Source organism: Temnothorax curvispinosus, unplaced genomic scaffold (genome assembly GCF_003070985.1).
Source record: "Temnothorax curvispinosus isolate PA1 unplaced genomic scaffold, ASM307098v1 QBEX01009403.1, whole genome shotgun sequence".
NCBI classification, from domain to species: Eukaryota; Metazoa; Arthropoda; class Insecta; order Hymenoptera; family Formicidae; genus Temnothorax; species Temnothorax curvispinosus.
This window is the reverse complement of record NW_020219183.1, coordinates 268,438-286,744: the sequence shown is the minus strand read 5'-3', so window position 1 is coordinate 286,744 and position 18,307 is coordinate 268,438. Positions and strand designations below refer to the sequence as shown.

The following is an 18,307-nucleotide window of genomic DNA, read 5'->3' as shown; positions in this document are numbered from 1 at the left end:
CCAATATAAGCGAATGCTTTAACAATTATAAAACTTGTATGAATCTTTAACTAACACTAATGTGTAATAAAATCTTTTGTGAATGGAGATACTTCTCTCTGATATATCAAATAAATAAGATTAGTAATTTTTGAATTCGTTTAGCTTTAACAACAAACAGAGATTCTGGCTCGAGGAAGTTAAAGTTAAACAAACTTATTATATAGGTGCGATTTCATTGACGCTAGAAACCAGCGGCAGCGTCAAGAAAATGTAGTGGGGGAAGAAGTTCTGTTGAATTTTGCGGTACGCTAAAAAGTTGAGACGGTCTGAACTTCTTCCCCCACTACATTTTCTTGACGCTGCCGCTGGTTTCTAGCGTCAATGAAATCGCACCTATATCTCTTTTCATGCGAAAAAGTGTCGTGCTCGAATTACCAAGCGACAGTACACAATACGACGTGGCGGCCCTTTTCCTCGCCCTTTCTTCATCACTGTGGATAAGTCTCTAACCGTCGCGGCGGGGGCCCGGAGGTTCGATTGGATCCGCGTGCCGGTGCGCCGGCCGTACGGATTGTACCGAGAACCGGATCGGCTAGATCCCCACGGGCGACGTAGAGGACGATCGTCCGATCCGGATCGGCCGGACCGAGGTAAAGTATCGGACTATCGCGCTCGCTCTCGGCCACGGTCCATTCTGGTCGCCGCGATCTCTCGCGGGGACCGACGAGCGGAATAATATCTCGCCGCGCCGCACGAAACGGGAGGATGGACCCCGCCGCATCTTCACGCGATTGCACGGTGCATTGCGTCGCATCGCGGACTAAAGTTTCTCGGTCTGCTCGACGAGTTGCACGCGAGATTCTGCACACAGGCGTTTCGCCATTTGAACGCTCACGTTGGATGCAATATAGCGTTCAATGGAAAGACCTAGCAATGTTGAAATCAGATTGACGGGTTTCACAAAGAGCTTCTTTCTTATATTTTTTTTAATCTGCATATCTGCGTGCTAGAAAGCTTTCTCCAATTATAAAAACATAATAATCTATCTTAGAAATAAACTGTTCAAGTTGTGATGCTTTAAAAGACACGGTACTCGTATCGCTCAGATGAATTAGGAATTAGTTTCTTTTTTATATCAGAATAAGATTTAAAATAGACAGAAATTTGAAAAATTTCACGTTTTGTATTTAGTTTTGAAGTGTGTTTTCTCAATCTCATCAAGGCTGTAGAAAGACCTAAGATCTCTGTACATAATTGATTAACCTACGAATCGTCGTTCTTTCTGACACGCTTAAAAAATCGACGATACCATAGGAGCAACAAATCAGCCGATCGAACGAGATGCGGTTTGCGGGTACTTGTTACAGCAGTCGATCAGCAGCTGATCAAGAGACGCAACGATCGAGTCTCGAGACGCTCGAGTACATGAATCAACTGGCTATGTTTATTGTGCGGTAAACGTCAAGCTCTTCCCTCTTCATTTGGAAATCTTACTTTAGTCAAAGATGCTTCGGATTAAGACATCTTGGGATTTACTTGGGAACTCCGACAACGTCATAAAAGATCTAACGGCACTACGTTCCATTTGTTCATCCACACCATTCTGTCACGTTCAATTTTTTCCGTGCCGATTCTTTAGATTTCTGTTTCTATATTTTCATCGATTCATCGTGCGCTCGCCGCAGATATAGCGAAATAGCCCGGATCTTACAGTTATTTCTTTAAAAAGTATACGCTCTGGAATCAAACGGCTCACTGAATTTCTCGAGGTGTGAAATTGAATTCTCGGTTATGTAGGACAGGCACAATAAGATGAGCAAAATAGACGGCTGGTATTCGTATATCTGAACTTCTTCTCGTGTAGCTTATGATATCAAGCCGATTGTGCGCGGCTTTTTGTCAATGCAGCTTCATATATTCAGGTATTTTTAATATCTGATGAATAGGATCTAGTTTTATTAACAACAACTTCCGAAATATACGACGCAATTGTGGACAGAGGAATGTTTTTCATTTAGTGACTCTCGTCCGCCGCGAATTCGCCGCTTGATATATTTCAAATGACAAACTCGAAAAATTCAAGTTATGCGTCATGCAATTTAATAACTCTTTTTCTTCCTCTTTCCAAATTTTATTGAGAAAGTAATTTAATTAAGTATTTAATCATTTTTCTATAATTTATTATGTGTAACCAATTCGCAATAGAAAGTTAGTATATACTTACATTAATTTACACAATACATCTTAATTATTATAGAATTATTAAATTATTCTTGCGTGCAATGTACGAAAATGAAAGGAGTCGTCGGGATAATATAGAGGTAATTCTTTTCTCCAGACAACTTAGAATTATTGCGATAACTGTAATTAAAGAAAGCAACTCTTTTCATCAAAGCGAGGGGTAGATAATTATCTGTTCTTCAATTGACTTGCAAAATTCTATTAATATAAAGAAAACGTTATATTTTGAATTGTATGAGAGACAGAGTATGTGCTGCATAAGCAGACAGATGTGCAACGAGAATCACGATGAACTCAAGATAAAGATCGCGGTCTTCCGTTCTTCCGAGCGTAACAGCGGACGTCGCATTCCTGCATATTATACCTGCCATTGTTCCTCAAAGTTAGATGTCAAGGGCGCAAAGGTTCGAAAAGGACACTCGTACACCTTAAGTTTTCTCCGACATTTATTTTAAAAGTAGATATCACTCACATATGTAAAATTATTACTTTCGAATGTTTTAATCGTAACATATATATAATAAGATGAGCTGTAATGATATCGTGAGACGACTAATTACCCCGTCGACTTAAACCGGTCTGACTGAGAATCAGCGACGATATCTCCTACATATTGTAATCGGAGAAATTTTTCTCGTGCCTCTTGACAAGACACGAGTACGCGCGATTCCGTTGCTCGCGATCGACTTTCTCAGGATCGCGCGCGCGTGCGCTCGCGCGCTGAAGTCGAGCGTGAAAGAAAAAGGCCCGGAGCCCGTCGACCGAATTGAAGCGCGATATACGCGATGTAAGCATGCGTGTAACACGAATCTAGCCGACGAAAGGCCGATATATCTTTGGGGCACCACGCTGCGAGGGCACGGCCGGAAGCAGTTCTCGTTTCCCACGTTTTGTACCTGACGATGGAAGGTGGCTTCTCGCGCGAGGGGGAAACGCGTGCACCTCGAAAACCGCCGTCCGGCAATTATGATACTTCGCCGTAGCGAGAAGACGATTAAACTCGAGCGAAATACGGCGTAAGAACGAGACTCCGTCGTCACGTCCTTATATACGCCGACTGGTCCTTACCCGTCTTCCAGGTCGAGTTAAAGGCTGCGCGAGGGACAAGAAGAAGTCCACGCGAGATTAATTCCAGTCGCGACGTTGTCCGTCGTGATTTACTATCACCCTTCGCTTTTCTCGATTCCGATATTTTACCGAGCTCGAGTTACCTCGAAGTAATCACTTGAAAGAAGCAAAAAGTTGCCTTTTTTCTAATTATTCTAATAAAATAAAAGTTATCATTATATTATTTTAGTAAGTAAGTTACCTCAGCGATGACTATTCCATCGATTTTAATTGTAACGACGAGTTGCCTCGCGAATTTTTAAGCAATCTTTCCTCGACAAAAGACTCGACATCGATATATCTTTCCCCAGGTGAATCCCGGCGCATCGGCGTATTAAATCCGCGAAGGATCCGCGAAGACAGGTGATTATGGGACATGCGTCAGGAAGAGGACAGCACAGACCGCAGGATCGCACGGATTGAGTGCGGCGTGTCGTCATGGCGAGGTGGAGATGGACGCTGCTGATCCTCGCGACCGTCTGGACGCTGGGCGATGGCTACCTGGCGGTGCTACCGTCCAGCACGCCCGCCGGCACCGTCGTCTTCGAGGCCGGGGTACCGCAGCTGGGCGGTCGTCGCAAGTACGAGGCGTCCAGCGAGCGCACCGCTTGGTTCGCTCGAAAGCTCCTCAAGGTCCATCCACACACGGGCCGCGTGACCCTGGCGAGGACGCTCAGCTGCGACGGTCTCCAGTATCCGCGTGTCTTCACCTTCTACGTCGACTCGACGAGCTCCCGCCTCGGTAGGCCCACCATCGACTATTACAGCTTGCCGCTGAGGATCCTGATCACCGGATGCGGCGGGGAGAATCGCGACCTGGCGGCCACCAGGGGCTGGATGGCGGAGACTCTGGCCTCTTACGCGATGCCCAGCACCGACAGGTTGGTATCGCAGATCTTCAGGTTTAAATAAAATCTAGATAAGACTGAGTTAGTGACTCGTAATATCGGTTTCCAATTTGTTTGACAAAATATAAGTGCAGCGATAATAATTCTATAAAGTAGGTATAAGCACTTGAAAAGTAAAAAAAGAAACTGTTCTGGAAAAGCAGAATTTGGTCAGAATGGTACATTAATTAAATTTCGTTCGTTATAGTTAGAATATTTATTGTTATGCTGCATAAAATAAATCCGTACAAATCTACCAATAATGTTATTGTTAAACTTCAGATTTCAGTATTTAGCGTAGCAAGTTTAATGCTCTAAATAATAGGAAAAAAATAATCTACACAACTGTTGACCCCTTAAAAATGTAACCATTATTTTTGCTATTTAACTCTTCGTATTTGAATTTCAAAGCAACATTTTATTGCATGAAGAACACATGGGAGAAGATAACAATTTCTTTTTTGATAGAAAATTTGCCTTCTTCGATATATTATAATTTATAATCAAACGAAAAAGAATTAACGTTCAGCTTTGCAAAGGATTAAAATTCATAGCTGAAGATTCAATTACATCGATAGGTTTACCGAGGTATGCCTACGGACGTCTCAACTGGTGGCAGCTCTCCGCGACTTTCTGCCGCAGACGGCATTGAAGGAATGCGAAACGAGATGGGGTGGAGTGGCGGACCCCAGGTTCCTCGTGGAAGGCGCCGCCGGGGACTTGGTTTCCGCCACCGAGCAGTGCCTGGTCGATCCGCTGTGGAAGGTCTCGGTCAGCATGAACTTGCGCTGCGCCGGCGATTCGCGTCTGACCGATGCCGAGCATCGGCTGAAGATCGTGTTCCATCACCGTCAGCTGGACGACACCGATCTGGGCAGGAGGGTCAGGCGAGAGCTCAAGAATCAATCGCCGTATTTCGAGCAGCCGCTCTACGTCGCCGCGGTGGAGGAGGAAAGGGAGCCGGGGGTGTATGTGACTTCGGTGAGGGCTAGAGATCCCGAGAACGGTGCCGTACGGTATTCCATGAGCTCGCTGATAGACGCGAGGTCACAGGCTTTATTGGCTCTCGATCCGGTGACCGGAAGAGTGACGACCCGTGCCAGATTGGACAGGGAGAACGTCGACGTGCACTATTTTCGGGTGCGTATTGAATTCCTGAAGTAAAAAAGAATAAAAATTGAATGAGAAATATAAGCCTTGCTCTGACAATAAAAATAAATTTAATGAGAAGCGTTATTCAAGAGACACGCGTCTCTCCTTTTTCTAAAAAACGTATTACCGTTCTAAAAACGAATCCACGGTTAAGATGAAAAAACTGTAAAGGTTTTTAGTCAAGATAAATACAAATCTCGTTTATCGAATAGGTGTTGGCGGTGGACGACTCGTTTCCTCCGCGCACCGGCACAACGACTCTTCAAGTTAACGTGTTGGATGCGAATGATCACACGCCCAGCTTTGAGGGGCCGGAATACGACGCGTCAGTGCGCGAAGGTGTTCCCGTAGGTTCCACAGTGATTACGGTCAAGGCTACGGATCAGGATACCGGAAGAAACGCCGAAGTGGAATACTCTATCGTCTCCATCACGGCGAGCGGTAGCACCACGCATACGGAGGATGCGGCGACATTCAGAATCGATCCCAGGTTAGTGTTACAGATATATTCAAGAATCATGCAAAATGTAACTTCGCATGATCTTTGCATTGACAAGACACATCTTTGTGTATCTCAGATCCGGCGTGGTTACCACGCGGACTGCGCTCGACCGCGAGCGAACCGAGATTTACACGGTAGTGCTCAGCGTCACGGATCAAGCGACACCTCCTTCGGCGCGACGTAGCGCGAACGCGACCCTGGTGGTGCGTGTTTTGGATGACAACGACAACTATCCGCAGTTCACCGAGCGCACGTACTCGGCGGCCGTGCCGGAAGACCTGGACTACACGACTAACCCGGTGATAGCCCGTATCAGGGCGACGGACGCGGATGCTGGCGCCAACGCGGCCGTCCGCTACGCCATCATCGGCGGCAACACACAGAACACCTTCTCGATCGACTCGATGAGCGGCGACGTCGCCCTGGTGAAGCCACTCGACTACGAGTCCACCAGGAGCTACAAGATCGTCATACGCGCCCAGGACGGCGGCTCGCCCGCGCGTTCCAATACCACTCAGCTGCTCGTGATGGTTAGAGATGTGAACGACAACGCGCCGAGATTCTACACCAGCCACTTCCAGGAATCAGTGTCGGAAAACGTGCCGCTCGGATATTCGGTCCTGAGGGTGCAAGCGTACGACGCTGACGAGGGTAACAACGCGCTCATCAAGTACACCATCGGCGCGCGCGACTTCACCGGCGCGTCCACGGAGAACTTCCCCATCACCGTGAACGCGGAGACTGGCTGGATCTATACGACGAAGCAGTTAGATCGCGAACAATGCTCAAGGTATTAATCCCTCCCGTCGATTATTAAATTGTTATTTAACCGACGTTGATAAAAGTTTGTAGAAAACTAATATTTAAAGTTAGTGTTAGAAAAATATATAAAATAATTCGCGTTCGCACTTTATACTAAACTTTATCAATAAATAGTCTTACTTCAGATTCTTTAGCAAGCTCTTTTACGAGAAATTCTCATTTCTATTTCAGGTACCAATTCACCGTGATCGCGGCGGATTCTGGCGAGGAACCAAAATCTGCGAGCGCGACAGTAATTCTGACGGTGACCGACGTGAACGATAATGATCCTTACTTCGAGCCAAAGAATTACGAAGCTGTGGTATCCGAGGACGATCCACCGGGCACCCCGGTTGCCTCGGTGACCGCCACCGATCCGGACGAGGACGCCAGAATCCATTACGAGATCACGGGCGGCAACACGCGCGGCCGCTTCTCCATCGCGTCGCAGAACGGCCGTGGCCTTATCACCGTCGCCCAGCCACTCGACTACAAGCAGGAGAAGCGGTTTGTGCTGACGGTAACGGCGTCGGACAGCGGTGGTCGCACCGACACCGCCCTGGTTTACGTCAACGTGTCGGACGCCAACAACTTCTCGCCGGTATTCGAGAACGCGCCGTACTCGGTCTCGGTGTTCGAGGACGCGCCGATCGGCGTGACCGTCCTAGTGGTGAGCGCCACCGATTCCGACGTCGGCAAGAACGCCCAGATCACGTACAGCCTGGCAACTGACAACGGCGAGCAGACCGTCACCGAGTTCACCATCAATCCACAGACTGGCGCGATCACGACGACAAAGGCGCTCGATCGCGAGCTGGTACCCTCGTACTTGTTGACGGTGACCGCCCGGGATGGCGGTGTGCCATCAATGTCGGACACCACTGATGTGGAAATTTCCGTTACGGATGTAAATGACAACGCGCCGGTCTTCGAGGCGCCGCAATACCAGGGTTCGATTCCCGAGGACGTTTTGGTAGGCACTAGCGTGCTGAGGGTAGCGGCGACTGATGCGGATACCGATCTCAACGGCCGGGTAAATATAACTTTCTCTGATAAAAAAAATAATGCTATATAATATAATTTGATAAACGAGGAATATAGTACATCAAATGGCTCTTTTATATAAATATATAAATACGAATTTTAATATTTTTAATAAAAATATCGAATTTGAGATATAATTAGCAAATTATAGAATACAGTCAACTGATTGCTTTTATCACTTTTTCAAGTAAAACGACGATTATAAATATCGAATAATTTTAATAATTAAATCATTAACTCTGAATAAATATTATAAATTACACTTCTAAAGAAATAAAGCTTAATAAATAGCAGCAAGACTACAAATTTTTAATATTCTTTCCATTCTCCTTTCTAATAAACTCAATATGATTAACCTAGGTAAGGTACGCTCTAGAGGACGACGGCGACGGCGCGTTTGCGATTGACTCTACGACAGGCATCATCAGGACCGCGAAACCGCTGGACCGAGAATCGGTGGCACATTACATCTTGAGGGCCGTCGCCATAGACCGCGGCTCGCCCGCACTCTCGTCCGTCGTTCCCGTCGCTGTCAAGATCGAGGACATAAATGACTCACCGCCCGCCTTCGAGAAGGACAAGATCGTTCTTTACATCGCCGAGAACTCGCCGATCGGTTCGACCGTAGGCGAGATCTACGCTCATGATCCGGACGAAGGACCAAACGCGGTGGTGCAGTACAGCATCATCGGCGGCGAGGACTCCAACAGCTTCAGTCTGAATATCCGCCAAGGCGCCGATCGGGCCGAGTTAATCACCCTTGAGGAACTCGACTACGAGTCGCCGAAAAAGAAATTTGAGCTCGTGGTGCGAGCCGCGTCGCCGCCGCTACGCTCGGACGCGGTAGTGCAGATCCTGGTGACCGATGTGAACGACAATGCACCGATACTCAAGGATTTCCAAATCATCTTCAACAATTTCAAGGACTTCTTCCCGACCACGTCGATCGGCCGGATACCAGCGGTGGACGCCGACGTGACGGACAATCTCGTTTACAGCATTCTCGCAGGCAACAACGCGAATCTGATCGATCTCAACAGGACTACCGGCGAGATCCGGTTGTCGCCGCAACTCAACACCAACGTGCCGCGAGTGGCTACTATGGAGGTTGCCGTGACGGACGGCATCAACGAGGCAAAGGCCACGATGACGTTGTCGGTGCGACTGATAACCGACGAGATGCTGCTAAATTCGATCACCGTAAGACTGGACGATATGACGGTGGAGGCATTTCTCAGCCCTCTTCTGGGTTACTTCCTGGACGGCTTGGCAGCCATCATTCCGTGCCCACGCGAGAACATCTTCCTCTTCAGTGTCCAGGAAGACGCAAACGTGCACGGCAAGATCCTGAACGTGAGCTTCTCGGCGCGCAGGGTCGAGCCGGGCACGGTTGACGAGTTTTACAGTCCGCAGTTTCTTCAGGAACGGGTATATCTCAACCGCGGTATTTTGGCGAGATTGGCGACGGTCACCGTTCTGCCCTTCGACGATAATCTCTGCGTCCGCGAACCTTGTCTGAACTTTGAAGAGTGCCTGACAGTGCTCAAGTTCGGCAACGCTTCCGGCTTTGCCAGCAGTGACACGGTTCTCTTTCGGCCTATCTATCCGGTGACCACGTTCGCGTGCAGGTGCGCCCGTGGTTTTACCGGCAGTCGCGAGGCTTACATGTGCGACACCGAGGTGAACCTGTGCTACTCGAACCCCTGCATGAACGGCGGCACCTGCCACAGACGAGAGGGCGGGTACTCGTGCACCTGCCGGCCGGACTTTACTGGGGTAAACTGCGAGATCTCGCTGGACCGCGACGTTTGCTCTCCCAACGTTTGCGAAGGCGGCTCTCAGTGCACCGTGAAGAATACCGGCGGCTTTACCTGCGAGGGTTGCCCCGTATCTGCTCTGGAGAGCGTAACGCCTCTCTGCGAGTTGAGGGCACGCAGTTTCGGCTCGGCGACATTCCTCACCTTTGCTTCCCTCAAGCAACGTCATCGTCTTCATCTTAAACTGAAATTCGCCACCGAATTAGCCGATGGTCTGCTACTCTACAACGGGAGGTACAACGAACGACACGACTTCATCGCCCTGGAGATCGTGGACTCGCGCGTGCAGTTCAGCTTCTCCCTCGGTGACGAAGTGACAAGGGCGACGGCGAGTATTCCCGGCGGAGTCTCGGACGGTCGGTGGCACGAAGTGGTGGTCTCGTACATCAACCGGACGGTGACGGTGTCTTTAGACGACTGCGACGTCGCGCTCGCTTTAAAGCACGGGGAGAGACTGGGTCCGAGATGGGCCTGCGCCGGCAGAAGTGAGAGAATCCTCGAAGAACGTTGCGGGCTTGTCACCGAAACCTGCCACAGGTTCCTGGACTTGACTGGACCGTTGCAGCTGGGCGGTCTGCCGGCGATTCCATCCAGCTTCCAGATCCGGAACAAGGACTACGTCGGATGCATCAGCGATCTCTACATCGATCACGTTTTCGTCGACTTGAACTCCTTCGTGGCCGACAATGGAACAAATGCCGGTTGCCCCGAGAAGGCCGCCTTCTGCGCCTCGTCGCCCTGCAGGAACAACGGCAAATGCCGGGAGATCTGGTCGGGTTTTGTATGCGAGTGCGAACACAACTTTGCCGGGCCTACCTGCGCCGAGGAGATCGGCGCACCGTACGGCTTTCACGGCGACGGTATGCTCGGCTTCAACCCGTTACTGCGACCTATTCAGTTACCGTGGATGACGGCTCTGAGTCTTCGAACTCGCGCACGACAGGCATTTGTCATGAGCGTGCAGATCGGCCAGAACAGCTCGGTCCTGTTGGAAATCCGAGACAGCAAGCTGGTCGTCTCGCTGGACGGCGCCGATGTAATCCGAACTAGCGGTACAGTTGCGGATGGCGAGTGGCACCGCGTGGAGGTCGTCTGGCAGAGCGGCCACGTGTTCCTGGACACGGACTATCGCGAACGACCTGTGACCGTGCCGCTACCAGCCAAGCTGCAGGGTCTGTACGTCGGCAGAATCCTCGTGGGCGGTCCAGACCAAGCGACCAACGTCGATCTGCCGTTCTTTGACGGTTGTCTGCAGGACGTACGAATCGGTACCAATCAGAGCGTCCTTCAGCGGCCGACCGTCCAGGAGAACGTCGACTCCGGTTGCCCGTCCGAGGCCCAGTGCAGCTTAGAATGCCCGCAAGCGTCGGTCTGCATCGCGCAGTGGCGGTCGAGCGAGTGTGTATGCGCGGCTGGCCGCGTCGGTCGCGACTGCGAACGTGTCTGCAACCTCGAGCCCTGCAACGACGCCGGCACCTGCATCGAGGATGCGACCGACGTGCGGCGGGGTTACCGATGCGAGTGCGATTCCTCCGACATATCCGGAGATTACTGCGAGACGAAGAGTGAGCAGCCTTGTCCGGCGACATGGTGGGGCTCCCCAATCTGCGGGCCCTGCCACTGCGACGAGATCAAGGGCTACGACCCCGCTTGCAACAAGACCACCGGCGAGTGTCACTGCAAGGAGAATCATTATCAGCCAAGCGGACGTAAGGAGTGCATTCCATGCGAATGCTACACAACTGGCAGCTTCGGGCCTCGTTGCGACAGCGAAACTGGTCAATGCCGCTGTCGGACTGGGGTGATCGGTCGTTCGTGCACGGACTGCCCAAATCCTTACGCCGAGGTGAGAAAGTGGAATAAAATATTAAATTAAGAATAAGAATTCCCTTCAAAAAAGCAAAACCTATTACAAGGTCGATCGATGCCATGAAATATATTGCAGTTAGTTTTTCTTGGGACTTGTAAATATTCTGAATTTATTTTTAAAATAAAATAGTACCGTCTCTAATAATAATTTTAATTTTGAAAGATTCTTAGCAATGTTAATTAAAATATCGATAAATTTATTTAATAAATTAGGTGACTCTGAGAGGCTGTGAGGTGGTCTACGACGGCTGTCCCAGATCGTACTCTGACGGTTTATGGTGGCCGCGGACTCTCTTCGGGATGACGGCCATCGAGGACTGTCCCGGCACCGCCGAAGGCAAGACCTCCAGATCCTGCGACGACAAGTTGGGCGGTTGGCAACCGCCCGATCTCTTTAACTGCACCTCGGAGGCTTTCGTCGAGCAACGATACCAGCTGGCGGCTCTGGAGACCAAGGATCTCATGCTAAACACGTACGTGGCCGTGAAGATGGCGAAGGACGTTCATAGGGCGGTAAATATTACCAGAGATATGTACGGGGCGGATCTTTTGGTGGCGGAATCTTTGCTGGTGGCATTGCTGCGTTACGAAGAAAGCTTGGTGGGTCTGAACCTGACTCACAGCCAGGACAAGGATTATGTATCCCACCTAGTCGGAATAGCCGGAGCAATTTTGCGGTCCAAATACAAGGAAAAATGGGAAAAGATAGGAGAACTTAACGGAGACAGCCCCGATAAGATTCTAGACGCTATGGCGAGGTACTTGAAGACTTTAACGGCATCTCAACATGACACCTTTACCAATCCCTTCGAAGTAGTCGACGATAACGTTGGTGAGTGATCCTACCTTTCTTTCAATTTTATTATCTTAATTAATAAAACGATTTGTCTTAGAATTTTTATAAACGAGTTTCTCTATTGAAAATAATACAAATTTTTTACTTAAAAATAAATCTGCGCACGATATACGGCAATGATAAAATTTAATTAAATAGTAATTTTAAAATACATAAAATAATACATTTTACTATTTCTGCTAAAAGTATATTGCATTTTATTGCGCGAAGAAATTAATTTTTATTTTATTTTTACTAAATTATATGCGTCACATTTTAGTGCTGGGTCTAGACGTTGTAACGTCAGAAAGTCTCTTCGGTTACGAGGCCGCCGAATACAAGGAAGATCTCACCTTATCAACAGCGAGGCCCGTGGAAGCCGATCGGAAGATCGTTCTGCCCGACACCTCTGCTTTTCTGAGCTCTTCGACACACTTTGGTCCATCCATTAGCTTCCCAAAGTACAACAACTACATGGCTGATCCCAGCAGATTCGATCCGCATTCGAAGATCCAGGTGCCGCTCAACACGTTAGGTATCAAACCCCTCATACAGGGTGAGCTGAATGTCAAGAACAGTCTGAGCAATCATAAGGCTGTGCTAAGTTACGTGCAATACAAAGAACTCGGTGCTCTCTTGCCGCAAAGGTGCGTTACGTTGCTTATATCAATTAATTATTTTTCTTAACATGATAAGAATTAATTATTTATCTTATTAATTATTATATTTATTGAATCGTAGATTCGATGACTCGGTGGCAGTTAGATGGGGAGTAGAAGTAGCAGTTGGATCGCCTGTAATGACCGTTTCGGTGTTGGTTCCCTCGGATGACGGCTATGAGTCCTTGACAGGAATCCCTTTGCAGTCACCGGTTCAGGTCAGACTTTGGCTTACCGAAAACGATGATTTCAAGACCAGAACAAATCCGCAGTGCGTTCATTGGAGCACGGCGAGAGGGTAAGAAAAGTTAATTGATTTCTCACTGAATTAAGAAGTTCTAATTTTTTATGAAAAATTAATTTAATCTAACAATAGATTAAATTGGTACAATTTATTTGTATGGAAATTAGAATTTCATTTTATTCAATTTTATAGTAATCTACATCAAATAATTTCTTTAATAAATTTCAGAGTCGGCGAATGGAGCCGAATGGGCTGCACGACGGAAGTCGAAGACAATTCCTTATCCTTCGGCACTATCGTGAACTGCTCTTGCATGCAACTGTCCACCTTCGCCATACTGACAGACGTCCTCGACCTCGAATACGTTCCCGAGCCATCCTTGCTAGAGGATGTCACCAGTTACAGCGCGTTCATGCTCGCCTTGCCGCTGCTATTATCCGCTCTCCTGATCCTGGCGTTGATCCGCGGCGGTGGCACCAATTCCAACAGTATCCACAAAAATCTGGTGTTGTGCGTTCTTGTGGCGGAAATCCTGTACCTGGTCGCGCTCAAGGCCAGAAATCCTCTCATCTCCAACGAATTTCCGTGCAAGCTCACAGCGATAGGACTGCATTACGCTTGGTTGAGCACCTTCGCCTGGACCCTCGTAGACTCCGTTCATCTCTATCGAATGCTGACAGAAATGAGAGACGTGAACCACGGCCAGATGAGATTTTATTACACTATGGGGTATGGTCTGCCGGCTGTCATCGTTGGACTTACCATCGGCGTCAGAGCCGATCAGTACGGAAATTTCTACTTGTAAGTTGATTTTAGTGATCTGTTTTTTGAATATATTTTCAAAAATGTCTTTACTTTTAAAATCTCAAAATCCAGAATTTTATACTGTTATAACATTAAAAGTTTCATTATTAAGTATAAATAATAATATTATAAAAATAATAAAATTAAAGATTAAAATTAAATAAGATGACAATAATATAATTGTAAGTTTAGTGACAATCTGTATTATAATAATATATTATTCTTTCACGATTTATCACAACTATTAGAATATAATTTCGAACTTTTTAAATAAACGTTTTCTAGTTACATAAATTTGTATTTGGTTTTCCAGCTGCTGGCTGTCTATTTACGAGACCGTGATCTGGTCGCTCATAGGCCCTGTCTGCGCGGCCGTGTTGGTAAACTTCTGCATTCTCGTAATGTGCATCCGCGCAGCGTTTACTCTGAAGGAGCACATCATGGGTTTCGGAAATCTGCGGACGCTCTTATGGCTGTCTGTAGCCTCGTTACCTTTGCTGGGATCGACATGGACTCTGGCGGTTCTAAATGCGTCGGAGAACTCGTCGATGCTATCGTACTTGCTGAGTGTCGCTATCGTGGTCCACGCGGCATTCAGTCTGATCGGTTACTGCTTCATCAACGGCAGGGTGAGGAAAAATTTGTATCAAAGTCTGTTGAGGTGTATCGGCAAAAAGACGCCTTTGCTAGAAGGGAGCATGGGCAACGGAAGTAGCAGTCAGAATGTAAACGGCCATTCGGTACGTAATTTAAAATTTATATCTTGTTATGCAAAATGAATCAAACTATTGAGCGCATTAACATTGACGATTACGTTTCAGCGTTCGGCGCTAGCTTATTCTTCGACCTACACCGGAGCGGAAGCCGTGTGCAAGAGAGTCCACGTCGGCGTTTCCACGAGCAGCACGACTTCAAGAAGTACAAATAAAACAGGCTCAAGCCCTTATCGCAGTGATACGCACTTAAGACACACGTCAACGTCCACGAGCAATTACAATAGCGATCGAGATCCGTACTTGTCGTCGAGGAGTCATCGATCAGCGCCACACTCTCGACAAGGTATATTAAAGATAGCAGACGAAAAAATTTACTAGCTATATTAAATTTGATTTATAAATATTAAGTTGAATCAATTGATTAGATAATTCTTAGAATCCTTAAGTTAATGTCACGTAACGTTTCCAGAATCTACGGAAGTGAGGGGTCAGCGCAGAGAATCGGAATCAGACTCCGACGGCTCGCAGGCCGAAGGAGGCGGCAGAAGCCTGGACCTCGCCAGTTCGCATAGCTCCGATGAAGACGACGTCACGTCGAGATCTCACAGAAACATGGGGGTGTCCACGCAGCAGCACGTCGCCCACAGCTACCTGCCCAACATTCACACCAATCCTGCCGAGCACTTGAACATACTTTGTTCGAACGCCGAATTGTTCCCCAACATCAAACCCATTTACGCCCCCCGATGGAGCTCCCAACTGCCAGAAGCGTACTTATCGTCAAACGGTGAGATTACACATAAGTTTAAATTAAGAACAAAAAAGAAAACGACGTGTAAAAAAAATCTTAAATCATAATACAAAAAATAGATGATTGTAAAAAGGTACGGAAACCAAATAAAGAGACGTATGAAATTAAATTAAATCAAATTGAATAATTTAAATGTATTATAATATACAATTATATAAATTATATAAGGTCCGATGATGGGATTTTTGAGAACAATTAAGAAATAATACTATTCATCATTGCAGTGATGGACGTGCGCGGTAGCCAATGGTCCGGCGGCACCATGTCAGACAACGAGATGGCCTCGAACAAGACCTCGAGCCCGAACCCGCTGCCGTATCCGGAGATGAGCTCGCCGCAGAAGAACCAGCCGGACGAGAACTACTCGGAAGGTGAAGAGAAGATGCACCATCTGGGCGAAAAGTATCTGTTTCCCTATACCGCCGAGGAGGACCACACAGTGTCGCCCACCCCGTACATGCTGTCCATGTCGTCGCGCATCCTCGCCTCCAGCATGAGCCATCACTCGCAGACCTCGAATCACGAGAATCTGAGCGGTTCCGAGCAGCGTTACGGCAGCCTGAAACGCGGCCAAAGTCTGCACGGCTCCCAGCATGACAACCTCAGCGGTTCCGAGAGGTATGGCAGTCTGAAACGCGGCAAGATGGGCACCCCCACCGTTCTGGAGGACAGGCCCGAGTACATCCTGCCGATGAGCGGCAGGATACTATCCAGCTCGTTGACCCATGACCTGCAGCACAGCAACGAGTTGGCGGCGCTCAGACAGCAACAGCAGCAGCAGCAGCAGCAGCAGCAATACGAGCAGACTATCACTGAGACCGAGTGAGTAGTACGAATATATGTATCACGGGTTGGATTTGGGATATTTATCTTTTAATCGGGTAGCGGATGGCTTTTTAAATAGACGCAAAGTAGAGAGCTTGAATGAGCTTTTTATAGATACGATGGATTTTATGCTTGAATCAAAGATATAAAGATAACATTTTAAATTGCTTTCATAGAGAGTTTTTTTTACACATATATCGCCTATGAAAATAATATCTTTTTTTAAGAGTAATATATAAAGAGCAGCTTCTCAGCAAATCATAAAATGAATATACATACTTTAGAAATGAAAAATGGAGTCATGAGAGCTTACAATAAAAATTGACAAAGTCGTCGAAATAAAACCACGTAGTCACATTTGGATAAAAATAGAAACCTTTATATAAACGATTATCCAAGAAGTTCTTGCGTTCATTGACATATAAAACAATTTACAAAAAGACAATACAAATACGTTACATCCAGTGCATGTAAAAAAAGATGGGCGACGGGCTAACATACTTTTAAGTTACAGCGTTTCTTGTTTTAGCGCAGTCTCGTAACACTTCTTTTAATTCATTCTGGTTTTTCTTTGGTTTCCCGTGTTTCCCCTTGCTGTATGCGCAAAAGGTGGCGTTGGAACGTTCTAACATAACTGTATCTTTTCTGTGATCCGTGCTTGCCCTGACGACTGTCGAATCATCAGCGAGGAGGTAAGCGACGTTATAAATCTACAAATCGCCCTGCAAACCGCAACGATTGTCTCTGTCGCTAATTTTTTCTTCGTGTCTCGAAATATACCAGCTGGGTCGGAACTAATCGCAAACTGTCGCTGTTGCAGGAAGGATACTAATGCGGAAACGTCCGTCTGACGAGGTCCGTGCCACGAACGAGAACAACGTACAAAGTAATTTAGTTTACGCCTAGCTTAAGTGTCCAACGCGCAATAAAGACTCGAACGATCGTCGATATATATATTTTAAGAAGCGGCCATGACTGTACTTACATACTTAGCCATATTAATTAGCATGTATGTGTGAGTGCCTGTTTATATATTGCATATGGAAGGTCTATCAGAGTAATCTCGAGAGATAAGCCTCACATTAAAATATATTCCAATGATCTGATATAATTATTTAACATATATATGTATATATCATGATATATTATATGTATAATATATAATACATAATATATATGATACATTAATTTTATAATATATATACATATATATTTGTAATTATATAATGTATATTGTATATATAACAATATATATTATAATTACAAATCGGCAATTATTGCATCATTGGAAAATATCTCGATGTCATATTTATTCAGTGTTACACGGTTGGAGGATTCAGAATGCAAAGAGAAAATAAAGTTTATATAGATCGTATTTTGAATACAATATTTTGTATTTGAGTATAGAAGGTATAGAAAATTACGGAGTAAAATCAACTGAATCGTTCAATCACTCTGATCGACCCGACATAATAAATTGCGCTTGTTATTATTTTTACGTAGGAGCGATTCTGCTCCGACTTAGTGAATCTCCGATTCTCAATGAATGATTGCTGCTGCAATGATATTCAGGAAGATACGGAGGAACGAAAATGATCTCCAATCATTATCGCATACTCATTAATTAATCTCATTCCATCCTATCCTAAATTCTCCCTCTCCTTGAGCTCAGTATTGTGCAATGTATACATTCCACTGTCATCCTTAATTATGTATCAATACTTCAGAGAACGAAGCTAGGGACGTCGAAACAAAAAAATGTCATGAACGTTTAGCTCATTTAGACTTAATTTTTCCGTATGACATTTTTTTCTTCAATTCATCCTTCAAAGTATTAACATATAATTAAAGATCATCCCGTATATGTATAATTTTAGGTTCCATTTACTTTTTTTTTATAGAAGTTTACAATCTTTCTCTTTATTTTATATGCCATGAAAAGGAAGAAAAAGTAGCGTAAGTCAAAGCGTACAATCATGCGGCGCATTTTTTCATACTTTTGTATATACAC

At 46.3% G+C, this 18,307-nt stretch overlaps 1 protein-coding gene across 3 annotated transcripts; it reads left to right on the top strand.

Annotated features, from left to right (window-relative positions):
• Nucleotides 1-3,646: 3,646 nt before the first annotated feature.
• Nucleotides 3,647-17,446, top strand: LOC112458966 (protocadherin-like wing polarity protein stan). 3 transcript variants are annotated; one of them, XM_025022825.1, is made up of 16 exons: nt 3,647-4,211; nt 4,796-5,357; nt 5,582-5,859; nt 5,948-6,661; nt 6,865-7,705; nt 8,077-11,379; nt 11,616-12,234; nt 12,518-12,884; nt 12,979-13,194; nt 13,369-13,941; nt 14,258-14,684; nt 14,766-15,003; nt 15,130-15,447; nt 15,696-16,293; nt 16,982-16,988; nt 17,117-17,446. In XM_025022825.1, exons 1-16 carry the CDS (start codon nt 3,769-3,771, stop codon nt 17,126-17,128), a joined length of 9,516 nt encoding a protein of 3,171 aa, XP_024878593.1. In that variant the 5' UTR covers nt 3,647-3,768; the 3' UTR covers nt 17,129-17,446. The 3 variants fall into 3 exon arrangements, with proteins under 3 accessions (XP_024878593.1, XP_024878592.1, XP_024878591.1); XM_025022824.1 differs by lacking the exon at nt 16,982-16,988; XM_025022823.1 differs by having other exon boundaries at nt 16,982-17,446.
• Nucleotides 17,447-18,307: the final 861 nt, after the last annotated feature.